Source organism: Ranitomeya imitator, chromosome 4, assembly GCF_032444005.1.
Source record: "Ranitomeya imitator isolate aRanImi1 chromosome 4, aRanImi1.pri, whole genome shotgun sequence".
NCBI classification, from domain to species: Eukaryota; Metazoa; Chordata; class Amphibia; order Anura; family Dendrobatidae; genus Ranitomeya; species Ranitomeya imitator.
In genome coordinates this window covers 282,335,667-282,356,314 of record NC_091285.1, presented here as the reverse complement: position 1 = coordinate 282,356,314, position 20,648 = coordinate 282,335,667, and the positions used below count along the sequence as shown (strand labels likewise).

Here is a 20,648-nt window from a genome sequence, read left to right as displayed (position 1 = left end):
CCTACACCTCAAACTGTTCCCACCGAAAACCCACCAAGGCCAGCACATTACCATATGCCATCATACCATCAACCTTCCCAATATAGCCACTTGTCCAGACCCAGTGCTGGAGGCTGGTCCCAACCTGGGTTTGGACGACATGGCCATATTGGGGGGAGGGGGGTTATGATGCAAGGCCTTATTTTCAACCTCATAAGGGCCATACTGAAAACCATTATTATAGCCAATACACAACTGGCCAATATGAGCAAGGTCATCAATATTGAGCAGGCACAGACATCATACAAACAGGATGATGGACAATTGGCACAACAAAGGCCACCTGACCAGGACTCTGAGCTTCCGCCATCACCTCCACCAATTTACAGAAATGTGTAATGAGAATTGTTTTATGATAATTCTTTTTTATTTTTGTTTCTAAACATGTTTTTCTTTGACTCTGCTGTGATAGCACTTTGTTATATTTTTCTAACAAAATGGGTTATGTCCTGGTTTCTGAAAAAAAAAAAAAAACATATGATATTAATATAGTGTTTAAAAAACAAAAAAGGCTTTTGCTATAATAAAAAAAAATATAGTCAAAAGTCAATTTCAGTTTGTTGGACAAATCATTACAACATCATACTCAATTACTCGGTCGCTAAACATCTGTTACATAAGTCAATGAAACACACATAGTTAAGTAATGTAAGTAATTTATGCATTTTTGCCAAATATATATATAGATACAGTGTATATGAAAAATTTACAACAAAGCAAAATACAATTTTCTAAATTAGCTGTTACTATGCTTTACAAAAACCCTAGTAAAACAAAGTAATATGAGGATCAAAAAACGCAGGAGACCAGTGTACCTTACTAAATTTACACTGGATACTAACATTTAACATTGGATACATATTTGTATATGATTTATAAATAATATATTAATATAATTTAAATAAGATGCTATGAAAATCAAAATAGTACAAAAAAACATCATCAACATACAGTATGTGAGGATGGTGAATACATACCGTAAGGTAAGGAGAAGACGCTCCTCTGCAGATATGCATTTCCGCATCCTGGTATCCTGATACGTAATTCCTGGACGTACTGTCTCCAACAAGATATCAAAGGTGGGTATTGTCATGCGACAGTACTGAAAGAATTTGTCCGGATGTGTCCGCAGAGATGAATATAGCCCGTGAAAATGCCCTTTAGCGAGGCGTTGCCGCAAAAGTGGATGCACCCACATGTTATGGCTGGCAATCAGGCAACACAGCGTGCAGTAATCAGCGCACATACAGAGATCTGGCAAAAACCCAAAACAATAGGACGAGCTCTGAGACGTGGAATCTCTGTAGACTGCAGTACCTGAACTGTCCTCACACAACTGGAAGCAGCAGTGGATTGCGCCTATCACTACCTATGCAACTCGGCACTGCCTGAGGAGCTGACTAGCCTGAAGATAGAAATACAAGCCTGACTTACCTCAGAGAAATACCCCAAAGGAATAGGCAGCCCCCCACATATAATGACTGTTAGCAAGATGAAAAGACAAACGTAGGAATGAAATAGATTCAGCAAAGTGAGGCCCGATATTCTAGACAGAGCGAGGATAGCAAAGAGAACTATGCAGTCTACAAAAAACCCTAAAACGAAAACCACGCAAAGGGGCAAAAAAGACCCACCGTGCCGAACTAACAGCACGGCGGTGCACCCCTTTGCTTCTCAGAGCTTCCAGCAAAAAATAATAACAAGCTGGACAGAAAAAACAGAAAACAAACTAGAAGCACTTATCTAGCAGAGCAGCAGGCCCAAGGAAAGATGCAGTAGCTCAGATCCAACACTGGAACATTGACAAGGAGCAAGGAAGACAGACTCAGGTGGAGCTAAATAGCAAGGCAGCCAACGAGCTCACCAAAACACCTGAGGGAGGACGCCCAGAGACTGCAATACCACTTGTGACCACAGAATTCACAACAGTACCCCCCCCTTGAGGAGGGGTCACCGAACCCTCACCAGAACCCCCAGGCCGACCAGGATGAGCCACATGAAAGGCACGAACAAGATCTGGGGCATGGACATCAGAGGCAAAAACCCAGGAATTATCTTCCTGAGCATAACCCTTCCATTTGACCAGATACTGGAGTTTCCGTCTAGAGACACGAGAATCCAAAATCTTCTCCACAATATACTCCAATTCCCCCTCCACCAAAACAGGGGCAGGAGGCTCCACAGATGGAACCATAGGTGCCACGTATCTCCTCAACAACGACCTATGGAATACATTATGTATGGAAAAGGAGTCTGGGAGGGTCAGACGAAAAGACACCGGATTGAGAATCTCAGAAATCCTATACGGACCAATAAAACGAGGTTTAAATTTAGGAGAGGAAACCTTCATAGGTATATGACGAGAAGATAACCAAACCAGATCCCCAACACGAAGTCGGGGTCCCACACGGCGTCTGCGATTAGCGAAAAGCTGAGCCTTCTCCTGGGACAAGGTCAAATTGTCCACTACCTGAGTCCAGATCTGCTGCAACCTGTCCACCACATAATCCACACCAGGACAGTCCGAAGACTCAACCTGTCCTGAAGAGAAACGAGGATGGAACCCAGAATTGCAGAAAAATGGAGAGACCAAGGTAGCCGAGCTGGCCCGATTATTAAGGGCGAACTCAGCCAACGGCAAAAATGACACCCAATCATCCTGGTCAGCGGAAACAAAACATCTCAGATATGTTTCCAAGGTCTGATTGGTTCGTTCGGTCTGGCCATTAGTCTGAGGATGGAAGGCCGAGGAAAAAGATAGGTCAATGCCCATCCTACCACAAAAGGCTCGCCAGAACCTTGAGACAAACTGGGAACCTCTGTCAGAAACAATATTCTCAGGAATGCCATGCAAACGAACCACATGCTGGAAGAACAAAGGCACCAAATCAGAGGAGGAAGGCAATTTAACCAAGGGCACCAGATGGACCATTTTAGAAAAGCGATCACAGACCACCCAAATGACAGACATCTTTTGAGAAACGGGAAGGTCAGAAATGAAATCCATCGAAATATGTGTCCAAGGCCTCTTCGGGACCGGCAAGGGCAAAAGCAACCCACTGGCACGTGAACAGCAGGGCTTAGCCCTAGCACAAATTCCACAGGACTGCACAAAAGCACGCACATCCCGCGACAGAGACGGCCACCAAAAGGATCTAGCAACCAACTCCCTGGTACCAAAGATTCCTGGATGACCGGCCAGCACCGAACAATGAAGTTCAGAGATAACTTTACTAGTCCACCTATCAGGGACGAACAGTTTCTCGGCCGGACAACGATCAGGTTTATTAGCCTGAAATTTCTGCAACACTCTCCGCAAATCAGGGGAGATGGCAGACACAATGACTCCTTCCTTGAGGATACTCGCCGGCTCAGATAACCCCGGAGAGTCGGGCACAAAACTCCTAGACAGAGCATCCGCCTTCACATTTTTAGAGCCCGGAAGGTATGAAATCACAAAATCAAAACGAGCAAAAAATAACGACCAACGGGCCTGTCTAGGATTCAAGCGCTTGGCAGACTCAAGATAAGTAAGGTTCTTATGATCAGTCAAAACCACCACGCGATGCTTAGCACCCTCAAGCCAATGACGCCACTCCTCGAATGCCCACTTCATGGCCAGCAACTCTCGGTTGCCCACATCATAATTACGCTCAGCAGCAGAAAATTTCCTGGAAAAGAAAGCACATGGTTTGAACACTGAGCAACCAGAACCTCTCTGTGACAAAACCGCCCCTGCACCAATCTCAGAAGCATCAACCTCGACCTGGAACGGAAGAGAAACATCAGGTTGACACAACACAGGGGCACAGCAAAAACGACGCTTCAACTCCTGAAAAGCTTCCACGGCAGCAGAAGACCAATTAACCAAATCAGCACCCTTCTTGGTCAAATCGGTCAATGGTCTGGCAATGCTAGAAAAATTACAGATGAAGCGACGATAAAAATTAGCAAAGCCCAGGAATTTCTGCAAACTTTTTAGAGATGTCGGCTGAGTCCAATCCTGGATGGCCTGAACCTTAACCGGATCCATCTCGATAGTAGAAGGGGAAAAGATGAACCCCAAAAATGAAACTTTCTGCACACCGAAGAGACACTTTGATCCCTTCACAAACAAGGAATTAGCACGCAGTACCTGGAAAACCATTCTGACTTGCTTTACATGAGACTCCCAATCATCTGAGAAGATCAAAATGTCATCCAAGTAAACAATCAAGAATTTATCCAGATACTCACGAAAAATGTCATGCATAAAAGACTGAAAAACAGATGGAGCATTGGCAAGTCCGAACGGCATCACCAGATACTCAAAATGACCCTCGGGCGTATTAAATGCCGTTTTCCATTCATCTCCCTGCCTGATTCTCACCAGATTATACGCACCACGAAGATCAATCTTAGTAAACCAACTAGCCCCCTTAATCCGAGCAAACAAGTCAGAAATCAATGGCAAGGGATACTGAAACTTAACAGTGATCTTATTAAGAAGGCGGTAATCAATACACGGTCTTAGCGAACCATCCTTCTTGGCTACAAAAAAGAACCCTGCTCCCAATGGTGACGACGATGGGCGAATATGTCCCTTCTCCAGGGACTCCTTCACATAACTGCGCATAGCGGTGTGTTCAGGTACGGACAAATTAAATAAACGACCCTTAGGGAATTTACTACCAGGAATCAAATCGATAGCACAATCACAATTCCTATGCGGAGGAAGGGCATCAGACTTGGACTCTTCAAATACATCCTGAAAGTCCGACAAGAACTCTGGGATGTCAGAAGGAATGGATGACGAAATAGACAAAAATGGAACATCACCATGTACTCCCTGACAACCCCAGCTGGTTACCGACATAGAGTTCCAATCCAATACTGGATTATGGGTTTGTAGCCATGGCAACCCCAACACGACCACATCATGCAAATTATGCAGTACCAAAAAGCGAATAACTTCCTGATGTGCAGGAGCCATGCACATGGTCAGCTGGGCCCAGTACTGAGGCTTATTCTTGGCCAGAGGTGTAGCATCAATTCCTCTCAACGGAATAGGACACCGCAAAGGCTCCAAGAAAAATCCACAACGTTTAGCATAATCCAAATCCATCAGATTCAGGGCAGCGCCTGAATCCACAAACGCCATGACAGAATATGATGACAAAGAGCACATTAAGGTAATGGACAAAAGGAATTTGGACTGTACAGTACCAATAACGGCAGAGCTATCGAACCGCCTAGTGCGTTTAGGACAATTAGAAATAGCATGAGTAGAATCACCACAATAGAAACACAGTCTGTTCAGACGTCTGTGTTCGTGCCGTTCTACTTTAGTCATAGTCCTGTTGCACTGCATAGGCTCAGGCTTACTCTCAGACAATACCGCCAGATGGTGCACAGATTTACGCTCGCGCAAGCGACGACCGATCTGAATGGCCAAGGACATAGACTCATTCAAACCAGCAGGCATAGGAAATCCCACCATTACATCCTTAAGAGCTTCAGAGAGACCCTTTCTGAACAAAGCCGCTAGTGCAGATTCATTCCACAGAGTGAGTACTGACCATTTTCTAAATTTCTGACAATATAGTTCTACATCATCCTGACCCTGGCATAAAGCCAGCAGATTTTTCTCAGCTTGATCCACTGAATTAGGCTCATCGTAAAGCAATCCCAGCGCCTGGAAAAATGCATCAATATTACTCAATGCAGAATCTCCTGGTGCAAGAGAAAACGCCCAGTCCTGTGGGTCGCCGCGCAAAAAAGAAATAATAATCAAAACCTGTTGAATAGGATTACCAGAAGAATGAGGTTTCAAGGCCAAAAATAGCTTACAATTATTTCTGAAGCTCAGGAACTTAGTTCTGTCACCAAAAAACAAATCAGGAATCGGAATTCTTGGTTCTAGCATCGATTTCTGATCAATAGTATCTTGAATCTTTTGTACATTTACAACGAGATTATCCATTGAGGAGCACAGAGCCTGAATATCCATGTCCACAGCTGTGTCCTGAAGCACTCTAATGTCTAGGGGAAAAAAAAGACTGAAGACAGAGCTAAGAAAAAAAAATGTCAGGATTTCTTTTTTCCCTCTATTGGAAATCATTGAATTGGCTCCTTGTACTGTTATGGCTGGCAATCAGGCAACACAGCGTGCAGTAATCAGCGCACATACAGAGATCTGGCAAAAACCCAAAACAATAGGACGAGCTCTGAGACGTGGAATCTCTGTAGACTGCAGTACCTGAACTGTCCTCACACAACTGGAAGCAGCAGTGGATTGCGCCTATCACTACCTATGCAACTCGGCACTGCCTGAGGAGCTGACTAGCCTGAAGATAGAAATACAAGCCTGACTTACCTCAGAGAAATACCCCAAAGGAATAGGCAGCCCCCCACATATAATGACTGTTAGCAAGATGAAAAGACAAACGTAGGAATGAAATAGATTCAGCAAAGTGAGGCCCGATATTCTAGACAGAGCGAGGATAGCAAAGAGAACTATGCAGTCTACAAAAAACCCTAAAACGAAAACCACGCAAAGGGGCAAAAAAGACCCACCGTGCCGAACTAACAGCACGGCGGTGCACCCCTTTGCTTCTCAGAGCTTCCAGCAAAAAATAATAACAAGCTGGACAGAAAAAACAGAAAACAAACTAGAAGCACTTATCTAGCAGAGCAGCAGGCCCAAGGAAAGATGCAGTAGCTCAGATCCAACACTGGAACATTGACAAGGAGCAAGGAAGACAGACTCAGGTGGAGCTAAATAGCAAGGCAGCCAACGAGCTCACCAAAACACCTGAGGGAGGACGCCCAGAGACTGCAATACCACTTGTGACCACAGAATTCACAACACCCACATTCTTCTTCTCCTCCTTCGTGGATCAACTATCACGGGGTATGGCAGGCCAAAGCGGCATGACAAGACCCAATTAAATAACACCCGCTGAGTTGGTGTGAATAGCAGGAGGTCACACATGTTGCCCAAGTACCACCAAAACACATACACAAGCACAGCAACAAAATGGCCATATGGGAGGGTTCCACCTGTTGTAGAGGCCTTAAATAGGGTTTATGCTGATGATTTAAATCATTTTCAGGCCTCAAAACCGTTAAATGTCCATTTTGCAAGGTTGCGTGAAAAAAAACGCAGTACGGATGCCATACGGATTACATACGGAGGTTAATATGGGTAAAATACACAGACACACCCTGCTTACGCATGACATACGGAACACTGTTTTGGAATCACTTCTGCGTATTACGCCTGTAAAATACAGACCGTATTTCCCTACGTTGAGTGTGACGCCGGCCTTACTGCAATCTATGGGATGCAAAATTAACAAATCAACAGCAGATGAAGAATTGGTTTATTTATTTTTTAAACCGTTCCTAATGCAGCATAAGTGATTAGACAACTTTATTCTTCCGGTCGGTGCGATTACAGAGATACCAGATTCATATCGTGTTTGATGTTTGGCTGCTCACACACACGGTTTTCAAAAACTATTTTTTTGCATCACCATGTTTTGAGAGCTATCATTTTTCCATATTTCTGCTGACAGTCATGTGAGGGCTTGTTTCTTGCGGAACGAGTTGCTGTGTTTATTTCAATTTTTGTGCTACCAGTAATGTGGAAACCCCCTATATTTCTGTTAACAGATAACAGATCAGTGTGGGGACTTGCTTTTTTATGGATTAAGTTGAAGCTTTTATTGGGAACATTTTACATTACAATTTGGATCACATTTATCCAGCACTCTATGCAGAGCACTTGCGGTACATCGGGGTATCCATCTAAATCTCTGAGTGACATGAGTCAGATGATACCCAAGAGGGGGCACGCACTATAATGAGGCAGCAGAGTTACTCTGGACTCCATCTGGCCTTTGTTCAGCGGTGTCCTTTTTTTCAGAGGTGCAGAAAATTGTGGCTGATGACACGTTTATGCACTCCTAATAAAAAGATAGACACCATAGGATCACATGTCATACGGTGTCCACAGTGCCTCCAACTTCCTGATTATACAGAATCTTCCGCCTGGGGTTCCATTTGCATAAAATATTTCAGAGACTCACATAGAAACCCCAGCATAAGCGTTCAGCGTAGAGCGCAGGATAAATGTGAGCCAAGCCTTACTGCGATCTAGGGGATGCAAAATCAACTGCAGGTGAAGAATTGGTTTGTTTACTTTTTACACCATTCCTCATGCAGTATAAGTGATTAGACAACTTTAGGCTATGTGAGAACGTTGCAAATTTGCTTGCGGAAATTTCTGCACAAATTCTGCATCTCTTGGCAGAAAACGCAGTGTACATTCCACATGTTTTTTATGCTGATTTGATGCAGTTTTGTTGCATTTTCATGCAGATTTTCATGCGTTTTTGTAGATCCATAGAGCTAAATAAAGATATATTACTAAAAAAAAGAAAAAAAATTGTGATGTAATTTCCTTGTTCAAACTCTTTAGCCAGATACCTTCATTAATATTAAAGAAAGACACACACACCAGCCTATGTAGGAACATTAAAATAATTAACCTACATATGCTGTAACAAAAAAGCAACTGACAGAAATCTGCGTGAAATGCAATATCTGTTCATTTAAAAAAAAATGTTTTAACAAAAATTGTGTGAGCTCTTGCATAATTTTCATAACCAGCAGAGGGAAAGCAATGGCTGAGGGCAGATGTTAATATTCTGGAAGAAGCCAATAGCCATAGAGGTTCCCAGGCTATTATCATCTAATATCAGCTCACAGCTGTTTGCTTAGCCTTTACTGGCTATTTTACAGGGGAACCCAGAAAAAAAAAACTTGACATAGGGTCCCCCTATAAAAATCGAACCAGCAAAGGCTACGAAGGCAGCTGCGGGCTGATATTAATAGCCTGGGATGGGGCCATGGATATTGATAACCCCAGGCTAAAAACACCAGCTCTCATCCACCCCAGAAAAAGCACAACTTATAGATGCGCCAATTCTGGCACTTAGCCTCGCTCTTCCCACTTGCCCTGTAGCGGTGGCAAGTGGGGTTCATATTTGTGGGGTTGATGTCACCTTTGTATTGTCAGGTGACATCCAGCCCACAGGTTAGTAATGGAGAGGTGTATATAAGACACCTATCCATTACTAACCTCATAGTTACATGGTAAATAAAGACACAGCCAGAATAAAGACCTTTATTTGAAATAATCACACAGACTCTTTTATTGAATCTTAATTTACCATACTTACTGAACACCTAATCCCCGGCGCCCTCATCTCCTGCAACAAAAATGAAATAATAAACCAACATATTATACTCCCTGTCTGACGTAGTCCATTACCAAATGTCCCACGACGATCTCACATGTAGAACAGTCACATAGGGAGTGTGATCGCACCACCTGGCCTCCGGTGATACACTGACAGGTGGTGATCGCTTCTGCAGTGAACATGAACTCCAGTGAACTCTCACGGCGGCGCAGTGATACACTGTAGGAGCGATCACCTCCTGTCAGTGTATCACCGAAGGCTAGGTAGAGCGGTTACATCTCCCTATGTGACTGTTCGACTGTTCTACACATGAGATCGTCACGGGACACTCGGTAATGGACTACGTCGGACAGGGAGAATATGTTGGTTTATTATTTTGTTTTTGCTGCAGGAGACACGGGCATCAGGGATTACGTGTTCGGTGAGTATGTACTGTGAATGTAATTATGTAAATGTTTTGATATTTTTTCTACAATTGAACACAGGAGTCGGATGATGGGACTATGCTCCCATCATCGGCTGATGCTGTCACTGTTATATGTGACAGCAGACATAACCAGATGGGAGTAGTAGTCCCATCAGACGACACCTGGGTACACATGTTGCATGGTTACATAGACACCCACAGACAGAAGCAAACAGCCGAATTCAATCTGATAAAAAAATCGGATTGAATTCGGACCAATGTTAATCTATGATGTGCGTTCATTTGCGTTTTTTTTCCAGCTTGGAACGGATCATGATCGGGATGGGAAAAAAATGCAGTGTGCTGCAAATGTAATCAGAAAACAGATCGAATTCCGCAATAGAAGTACTGCAATTTTTACGCACCGGTGTCCTTTGAAAAGCTGGCACTTCATATGCGGCTAATGTAAAAAACACACTGACAGGATATAATATAAAAGATAGATTACATATATACACATAGAATAGGTGTGTATATATATATATATATATATATAGATATATATATCTATAGATATATATAGATATATATATATCTATAGATATATATATCTATATATATCTATAGATATATATATATATATAGATATATGTGTAGATATATATATATATATATCTTTATATTTCATAGACAGATAGATAAAAGAATAGCCGTTAATTCATTTGCCGGCTTCTGTAAAATCAATAAAATTAATGCAGAAGCCGACAGGCTAAAAGACATGGATTACATACAGTAAATCCATGCAGAATAGTTAGATATATAGATGTCAGTGACCAATATACATTGTATTTTGTGTGCAAATTTGGGGACTTGTATGTATTTAATAAAATAATCTTTTTGGGAAAAGAATTGGCGTGGGCTCCCGCGGAATTTTCTGCGCCAGAGAGGGAAAGCCAGCGACTGGGTGACTGATGCTTATAGCCTAGGAAGTGGTTAATACTCATGGACAGCCACCCCAGAAATGGTGCATCTCTCTCCTCCCACTGCCCTGTAGTGGTGGCATATGGGGTAATAGGGGGTTAATGTCACCTTTGTATTGTAAGGTGACAGTAAGCCGGCTTAGTAATGGAGAGGTGTCAATAAGACACCCATCCATTACTAATCCTACAGTTGTTAATGGGTTAAAAGACACAGCCAGAAAAAAAGCCTTTAATGAAATAAAACGCTAAATACAGCGTTTTTATACACTGCTCAAAAACATAAAAGGAACACTAAAATCCCACATCCTAAATATCACTGAATGAAATATTCCAGTTGTAAATCTTTATTCATTACATAGTGGATTGTGTTGAGAACAGTAAAAACCTTTAGATGATCAAAGTAACTGACAACTAATATCCCACAGAGGTCTGGAGTTAGAATGATGCTCAAAATCAAAGTGGGAAATTAAGTTACAGGTTGCTCCAACTTCAGTGGAAATGCCTCAAGACAAAGAAATGTTGCTCAGTAGTGTGTGACTTCCCTACAATGCCTGGGCATGGTCCTGATGAGGCGGCAGATGGTCTCCTGAGGGATCTCCTCCCAGACCTGGACTAAAGCATCCACCAACTCCTGGACCGTCTGTGGTGCAACGTGACGTTGGTAGATGGTGCGAGACATGATGTCCCAGATGTGTTCAATCGGATTCAGGTCTGGGGAAGGGGCGGGCCAGTCCATAGCTTCAATGCCTTTATCTTGCAGGAACTGCTGACACATTCCAGGCACATGAGGTCTGGCATTGTTCTGCATTAGGAGGAACCCAGGGCCAACCGCACCAGCATATGGTCTCACAAGGGGTCTGAGGATCTCATCTCGGTACCTAATGGCAGCTACCTCTGGCGAGCACATGGAGGGCCGCACAGCCCTCCAAAGAAATGCCACCTCACACCATTACTGACCCACTGCCAAACCGGTCATACTGAAGGATGTTGCAGGCAGATCGCTCTCCACGGCGTCTCCAGACTCTATCATGTCTGTCACATGTGCTCAGTGTGAACCTGCTTTCATCTGTGAAGAGCACAGGGCGCCAGTGGCGAACTTGTCAATCCTGGTGTTCTGTGGCAAATGCCAAGCATCCTGCATGGTGTTGGGCTGTGAGCGCAACCCCCACCTGTGGATGTTGGGCACTCAGACCATCCTCATGGAGTCCGTTTCTAACCATTTATGCAGACACATGCACATTTGTGGCCTGCTGGAGGTCATTTTGCAGCACTCTGTGCAAGGAGGAACAGGAGGAGCACTGCCAAAGGCTGAGGTAGCGGTCCTGCTGCTGGGTTATTGCTCTCCTACGGCCCCCTCCATATCACCTGGTATACTGGCTTGTCTCCTGGCAGTGCCTCCAGACTCTGGACACTACGCTGACAGACACAGCAAACTTTCTTGCCACAGCTCGCATTGACGCGCCATCCTGGATGAACTGCACTACCTGATCCACTTGTGTGGGTTGTAGATTCCGTCTCATCCTACCACGAGTGTGAAAGCACAACCAACATTCAAAAGGGACCATAACATCAGCCAAAAAGCATTGGTACTGAGATGTGGTCTGTGGTAATCACCTGCAGAACCACTCCTTTATTGAGTGTCTGGATAATTGCCAATAATCTCAATCTGTTGTCTATTCCATTTGCACAACAGCGTGTTAAATTGATTGTCAAAGTGTTGCTTCCTAAGTGGATAGTCTGATTTCACAGAAGTTTGATTTACTTGGAGTTATAATCTGTTGTTCAAGTGCTCCCTTTATTTATATACTGTATATACACACACCTATTCTATATGCATATATCCATTCTATTCTAACCTATTCTATACTGTACGCGGCAGATAATTTGCCGGCTTTTAATCTCACTCTCTCTCTCTCTATATATATATATATATATATATATATATATATGTTTTGATGAATATTTTGTTTTAAAATGATGTGTAAATGACTGAAAGAATTTCTCTATGTAAATGTTCATGTCAAAATTGCATTGTAGTTTGATAACAATTGAACTGCATTCGCATGTAAATCGGATGCTAGGTGTGAAAAATCTGATTGTACGCACACAAAAATTGCACGACACTCGCATGACAATTGCATTGCACTCGTCCGACTCTCCTGCATCAAAATCAGACCGATTTTTAAATCGCTAGTGTGTCTCCAGCCTTATATAGTTTTTTTATGTTTTGGCGCTTTTACTCAATAAACACTATTTTATATAAAAATTATTAGGTTTGCATCACTGTATTCTGGAAGCGATAACTTTTTTATTTTTCCACTGATGGTTTCTGCTATACTTTTATTAACATTCGTCTTTTTGATCGCAATTTATTCCACTTTTCTTTCAGCTATATGATGATAAAGCATAGATTTTTGCCTCTTTTTTTTTAAATGGTGATCACTAAAGGGAATAACTAGTAGGACAGTTTTATAGGTAGGTCGTTCCGGACGCAGAAATACCAAAATATGTGTGCTTTTATTGTTTTCTTTTTAATAATAATTCTTTATGGGTACAAATTCTTCCCTCTGCATCCTCTCTAAATACTGCTATCTCACCGATCACAGCATTTAGGAGGTTAAAAGGTCGGTAGTGGTGTGGGCAACTGAAACCTGGCAGCCACCATCTGCGCACAGCCCCTTGTGCGCAGGCCATCTTCAAGACATACATGTATTGTATTGATCTGGAAGTTCTTCCCGATCATGACGTACATGTACTGGAAATGTCAGGAACGGGTTAAAAGCAAAAAAATTGAAAAGCTTAAAATTGCAAAATGTTTTATAATTTCCCCCAAATTCCGGTATTTTCACAAATAAACGCAAGAAATATTGGCCTAAATTTACCACTAACATGAAGTACGTGTCACGAAAAAAAAACATTCTCAGAATTACTAGGATTTTTTTAAGTGTTCCAGACTTATTAACCACACAAATTGGTTAGAATTGTAATATTTGGCTTGGTCAGTAAGGTGAAAAGAGGCTCAGGGTGAAAAATGGATTTATACAAATATGTACATAAATAAAATAGGGAAATAGTACAGAATTGGCCGATTTGTACTCCTAATGTCTATTGAAGAATTTAGTATGGAAAGCTTGGGAAAGTGCAGCCCTGCTGCTCAATGTCAACATTCCACCCCCTCTGCTTTTCCCAAGGTCTCAGGCAGAAAACCCTTTTTTTGTTCTTATCAGTTCAAACAAGAACAATGAATTCCTCTAATGCACAAGAATGTGACAAGGTGCCAACAAAGCCAACTAAGAAGGTGATGTATGGCTTATATGCTAAAGTTTAAATCACAAATCTGCATGGCATGGAAATAACCAATTTTTTTAAAAAAATATTCCAAATCTGCTGATATGACTTGGTAAGACAAATGGATATACAAGATATCAAGTCTTTGCTAGGGTAACTAATAACAATTAAAGAAGCACTCTCATAAAAAAATTATCCTAAAATATTGCAATCATATTATATGCCACCAGGCACCTATAATTGCTAATTTTGCACTTCTGCCCAGCTAAGGCTAGGTTCACAATGTGTTAGTGCAATCCGTTTAGCGCATACGCTAACAGAATGCGCTAACGCAATGTACAAAAAGGGATTGCGTTTAGCGATCCCGCTAGCGCAGATGCCCAATCTGCGCTAGCGAGAAACGGACCTCGAACGCTGCAAGCAGCGTTCGAGGTCCGTCAGAAAATAACGGGACATCGCTAACGCATGCCAAAAATGGCATACGTTAGCGATGTGTTAGATACATTGCGGTCAATGGGTGCGCTAACGGATCCATTACATAGCGTTAATTGCGCCATGTAACGGATTCCATCAGCGGACACCCACTAACCCAGCCTAATTGTTATCTTTTCCATTAGGTCTATGACATTATGTGATTAAAAACTGACTAGCTGAATCCTTCTAAGCTCCATGTAGAAACCAGACAATTTTCTCTGTATGAGTCACTGTAAAGGTACCGTCACATTTAGCGACGCTCCAGCGATATAGACAACGATCCGACCTAAACTAGGTCGCTGGAGCGTCGCTGTTAGGTCGCTGTAGAGACGTCAAACACAGTAACTCCAGAACGATGCAGGAGCGATCCAGTGACGTAACGGCCACTCACTTATCGTTCTCGCTGGTTGTTAGCTCTGTGAAAAAACATTGCAGGCATCGTTGCTTTTGCTGTCAAACATGACGAATCACGCTGACCTGACGACCAAATAAAGTTCTGGACTTTCAGCTACGACCAGCGATGTCACAGCAGGATCTTGATCGCTGCTGCGTGTCAAACACAACGAGATCGCTATCCAGGACACTGCAACGTCACGGATCGTTGTCGTTCTCGTTGTAAAGTTGCTCAGTGTGAAGGTACCTTAAAGTCCCTGGCAAGTGGAGGAGCAGATCTGCATGCTCAGGAGTTGAAGAGGTGATTAATAAATGCAGGGACAAGAGACTTTCTCTTTCTACACAGAGCAGAGAAAAGAGAATAATTAACTGGGTAGAAAGGCAAAATTAGCAAATGTTAGTACACAGTGCTATATAATATGATGACTGCAATATTTTAAGGATACAAACTTTGATGGGACTGCTTCTTTAAGTGAAAATTAACCTTTCAAAAGAGATAAAAAGACAACTTAAAAAGTTTGTGTAGTCTGCAAATGCAAATAAATTAAAGGGCTTGTCAACTATTTTTTATTGGTTTGTAAGCTTGAGGACAAAATGACCAACTACAGCATTACTCACTCTACCTATGTCTAGCAAAACGTTTCCACCACTACTCTGTCTTTCTTGTCTGGTTGAAACTGTGACATTACACTACAGCTCACATGACCACTGTAACCAATCACTGGTCCCAGCGGAGTTTATTAGATAAGCAAACCTCCTTGTATATAGTGATTATTCCAGAGACCAAGAAGAGGTGCGCCTTATCCAATCAGCTGAGACTGATGGCAAGACCCTTGATGTAATAAACTTGATTTTCAAAAAATATGTTATTGTAAAATAATAGCAAAGTTAAATGTGCATGGCATTATAAAGTGTCATAATAACAATCATCCTTAAAAGGAGTCTGATTTATCTGTATTTTATTAAATTATTGGGGAACAATCCAGTGTGTATAACTACAGCCTTTCTTATATACTGCACAACTCTCCTGTTCTGAAAATGGCAGCTGATAGAGGAACATGTGATCACATATTTCCATCAACCTCCTCCAAGAAAAACAATTTCCTTGTGGGAACTCTGTTTTTCAAGTGAAAGAGGCTAAAGCAGCATGTTATATTAACAAATTTTTATGTACGTTAGCGTAAACAAGCTGCCGATCACCCAATGAATAAGCAAAATGGTTGTTCATCGGGTGAAATTATCTTTTGTGCAGTGCAAAAAATCATAGTTCTTGGCGGTGCATCGTTCTGTGTAATCAGGACACTGATGACAACAATGGCAGCCTCTATGCACATTGAAAAATCCATTACAGTTCATTCAGTGTGCATTGTTTACCACCATCTGCCTATGTTACCAGACTGTTAAACGACCGCTGATCAGTAAGCGTTTACAGATGGGCGGTCATTTCGTGTTGCCGGTCGGTTTGTGTAAACAGCTCCAAAATGACAAGTTTGGTCACATACTTCCCTATCAACTAAAATTTTGAAAACAAAAAGAATTGTGACGTCTGTGAGGAAGACTACAATAATAAGTGTTTGAGGAGAACATATAGTTCTATTACATATACAGTTATATGAAAAAGTTTGGGCACCCCTATTAATCTTAAGCTTAATGTTTTATAAAAACTGTTTTTTTGGAAAGAGCTATTCAGTCTCATATATCTAATAACTGTTGGACACAGTAATGTTTCTGCCTTGAAATGAGGTTTATTGTACTAACAGAAAATGTGCAATCTGCATTTAAACAAATTTGACAGGTGCATAAGTATGGGCACCCTTATCATTTTCTTGTTTTAAATACTCCTACCTACTTTTTACTGACTTACTAAACCACTTTTTTTGTTTTCTAACCTCATTGAGCTTTGAACTTCATAGCCAGGTGTATGCAATCATGAGAAAAGCTACTTAAAGTGGCCACTTGCAAGTTGTTCTCCTGTTTGAATCTACTCCGAAGAGTGGCATCATGGGCTCCTCAAAACAACTGTCTAATGATCTGAAAACAAAGATTATTCAACATAGTTGTTCAGGGGAAGGATACAAAAAGCTGTCTCAGAGATTTAACCTGTTAATTTCCACTGTGAGGAACATAGTAAGGAAATGGAAGAACACAGGTACAGTTCTTGTTAAGGCCAGAAGTGGCAGGCCAAGAAAAGCATCAGAAAGGCAGAGAAGAAGAATGGTGAGATCAGTCAAGGACAATCCTCAGACCACCTCCAGAGAGCTGCAGCATCAACTTGCTGCAGATGGTGTCACTGTGCATCGGTCAACTATACCAGGGGTCCGCAACTCCAGTCCTCAAGTGTTATGATAAGGTAATTCAGTACCACAATGGACATCGAGGTCAGAGCACATACAGTGACCTGACAATAACCCAAAAACATAGAACGAGCTCTGAGACGTGGGAACTCTGCTGACCGCAATCCCTAATCCTCTCCAACCACACTAGAGGCAGCCGTGGATTGCACCTAACGCTCCCTATGCAACTCGGCACAGCCTGAGAAACTAGCTAGCCTGAAGATAGAAAATAAGCCTACCTTGCCTCAGAGAAATACCCCAAAGGAAAAGGCAGCCCCCCACATATAATGACTGTGAGTTAAGATGAAAAGACAAACGTAGCAAGCAAGAAAAAACAAATAGACAAGCTGGACAGAAAAAACAGCAAACAAAATAGCAAAGCGGAACTTAGCTATGTAGAGCAGCAGGCCACAGGAACGATCCAGGAGGAAACAGGTCCAATACTAGAACATTGACTGGAGGTCAGGATCAAAGCACTAGGTGGAGTTAAAGGGACTCTGTCACCTGAATTTGGCGGGACTGGTTTTGGGTCATATGGGCGGAGTTTTCGGGTGTTTGATTCACCCTTTCCTTACCCGCTGGCTGCATGCTGGCTGCAATATTGGATTGAAGTTCATTCTCTGTCCTCCATAGTACACGCCTGCACAAAGCAATCTTGCCTTGTGCAGGCGTGTACTATGGAGGACAGAGAATGAAGTTCAATCCAATATTGCAGCCAGCATGCAGCCAGCGGGTAAGGAAAGGGTGAATCAAACACCCAAAAACCCCGCCCATATGACCCAAAACTGGTCCCGCCAAATTCAGGTGACAGGTTCCCTTTAAATAGAGCAGCACCTAACGACTTCACCACATCACCTGAGGAAGGAAACTCAGAAGCCGCAGTACCACTCTCCTCCACCAACGGAAGCTCACAGAGAGAATCAGCCGAAGTACCACTTGTGACCACAGGAGGGAGCTCTGCCACAGAATTCACAACACTCAAGGCCCACCAACAGGTCATGTTTTCAGGATTTCCTTTGCATTGCACAGGTGATGCAATTAGTACCTAGGCAAGACTAAGGAAATCCTGAAAACATGACATGTTGGTGGGCCTTGAGGACTGGAGTTGGGGACCCCTGAACTATACAACGCACTTTGCACAAAGAGAAGCTGTATGGGAGAGTGATGCGAAAGAAGCAGTTTCTGCAAGTACGCCACAAACAGAGTCGGCTGAGGTATGCAAAAGCACCTTTTTAGAAGCCAATTTCTTTTTGGAAGAAGGTCCCATGGACTGATGAAACCAAGATTGAGTTGTTTGGTCATACAAAAAAGGCATTATGCATGGTGGCCAAAAAAAACAGCATTCCAAGAAAAACACTTGCTACCCACAGTAAAATTTGGTGGAGGTTCCATCATGCTTTGGAGCTGTGTGGCCAATGCCGGCACTGGGAATCTTGTTAAAGTTGAGGGACGCATGGATTCCTCTCAGTATCAGCAGATTCTTGACAATAATGTTCATGAATCAGTGACAAAGTTGAAGTTACGCAGGGGATGGATCTTTCAGCAAGACAATGATCCAAAACACTGCTCCAAATCTACTCAGGCATTCATGCAGAGGAACAATTACACTGTTCTGGAATGGCCATCCCAATCCCCAGACCTGAATATCATTGAACATCTGTGGGATCATTTGAAGAGGGCTGTCCATGCTCAGCGACCATCAAACTTAACTGAACTGGAATTGTTTTGTAAAGAGGAATGGTCAAAAATACCTTCATCCAGGATACAGGAACTCATTAAAAGCTACAGGAAGCGACTAGAGCAGGGGTGGGCAATTAATTTTGCCATGGGGCCACATGAGAAATTGGGATGGTTTTAGAGGGCCGGACTAATATAATTAACTCATTTTCACCCATACTGTAGTATACATATGCTATCTTTTCATAAACAAACAGACAGGGATGGCTCTGTTTTTGGAGTAATGCAGCCATGTTTTCCTAATCTTGGACAACCCCTTTAAGACTGTACTAAAACAGCAAATCCACCCACTGTAACATAAAAGCACTATGGATTTTCCAGTTGGGGTCTGATCACTGCTTAAAAAAGGGAAACCTACCCCCAGTGACTGGATGACAAGGTAAAATGCTTAAAGGGGCCCGTCAGCGCGTCTTTACAGCTGGCAGTAGGAATATTGCTGTGGAGGAGCTTTTTGTCCCCAATAACAATACACCTTTTGTATAGCAATCCAACGGACCAATATTGAGAAATCTAGTATAGACGTCACATGCAAATCAGGCTGGACGTGCACTGGGGGCGTGTCACTGCAGCAGTATTGTCTTTTAAGTGCATTGACATTCCACAGTGCACTTTTTGCATGATTTGCATATGGTTTCTATGCAAGATTTCTCAAGATTAGCACATTGGATCATTACAAAAAAAGTCTCATTTTTTATGGGGGGACAAGCACTGACACATTTACACCACTGCTTCCGTATTTAAAAGAAAAAACATCCAGGAAGTTCCCTTTTAAAGGGGTTGGCCCGTGAAGAGCAATTATGACCCCTCTACAGGAAAAGAGCTGTCTGTCTGATCACAGGAGGGATCGTCTGCTCACAAGATCCTGCGCCCAAGTGGTGGAACACATACTGTATGTGCAATGGCTATGGGGCTGACAGGAGCCCCAAGTGCTGAGGTATCTGTAACAGCCTCATAGTGTCCTGGGGGACCACCCAAACACTGAAATGGGGTCTCCGCACCCCCCGAGATCACACGCAGCACTAGATGTACAGAGTTTGTATCTGTTATATAGAACACACAATGCATGATACAAAGCAGGAGCTTTCTATACAGGTGCACAGGCATGGAGCCCTCCTATCCCCCCACACAGAGACAGCAACTGCCCCCCAGTCACCCCTGCTGGCAGGCTGCCCCGAGCCTTGCATCCACCCCTCCTCTCCCACCTGCAGCCCCCATGACCGGCCCAGGACTCCCCTCTTCTGCAGCTCTTACTTGCTCTTGTGTGCAGACTCGACATGTTGACTTCTGGGATGCGGGGGGAGGGCAGAAGATTGAGAAGGAAACAGGAACCTGGCGGCGCTGCTGCTGCATCCTCCTGCACAAGGGAACATGGCTTCTCATCACCCGCAGCTCTGCTCACACAGCACAGGGGAACATGGCTCCTCATCACCCTCAGCTCTGCAAGCGCAGTTCCGACAGCGTGTCGCCTTCACTCCAGCCGCCAGTGGTCTTCAGAAGCGGCTGGCCGAGCGGTGCCGGGGGCGGCTGTCAGAAGTGACAGCTAGCTGGCGGGCCGTTTAAAATCATCAGGCGGGCCGGATGCGGCCCGCGGGCCGCATCTTGCCCAGGTCTGGACTAGAGGCTGTTATTTGTGCAAAAGGAGGATCTACTAAATATGAATGTCACTTTTCTGGTGGGGTGCCCATACTTATGCACCTCTCAAATTTTGTTTGAATGCAGATTGCACATTTTCTGTTAGTACAATAAACCT

At 43.1% G+C, this 20,648-nt stretch overlaps 1 protein-coding gene across 3 annotated transcripts in view; it reads right to left on the bottom strand.

The window, feature by feature from the left end:
• HMGA2 (high mobility group AT-hook 2) overlaps positions 1 to 20,648 on the bottom strand; it is a 353,027-nt gene that overhangs the window by 203,877 nt on the left and 128,502 nt on the right. Inside the window, exon 4 of one of the 3 annotated variants that reach the window (XM_069764689.1) lies at positions 442 to 495. The exons of the other annotated variants lie outside the window; for them this stretch is intronic. Within the exon in view, the coding sequence (XP_069620790.1) occupies positions 469 to 495 (27 nt within the window). The 3' untranslated portion in view covers positions 442 to 468. Of the gene's footprint in view, positions 1 to 441; positions 496 to 20,648 lie in introns of those variants that run through there. 3 annotated transcript variants of the gene reach the window in all.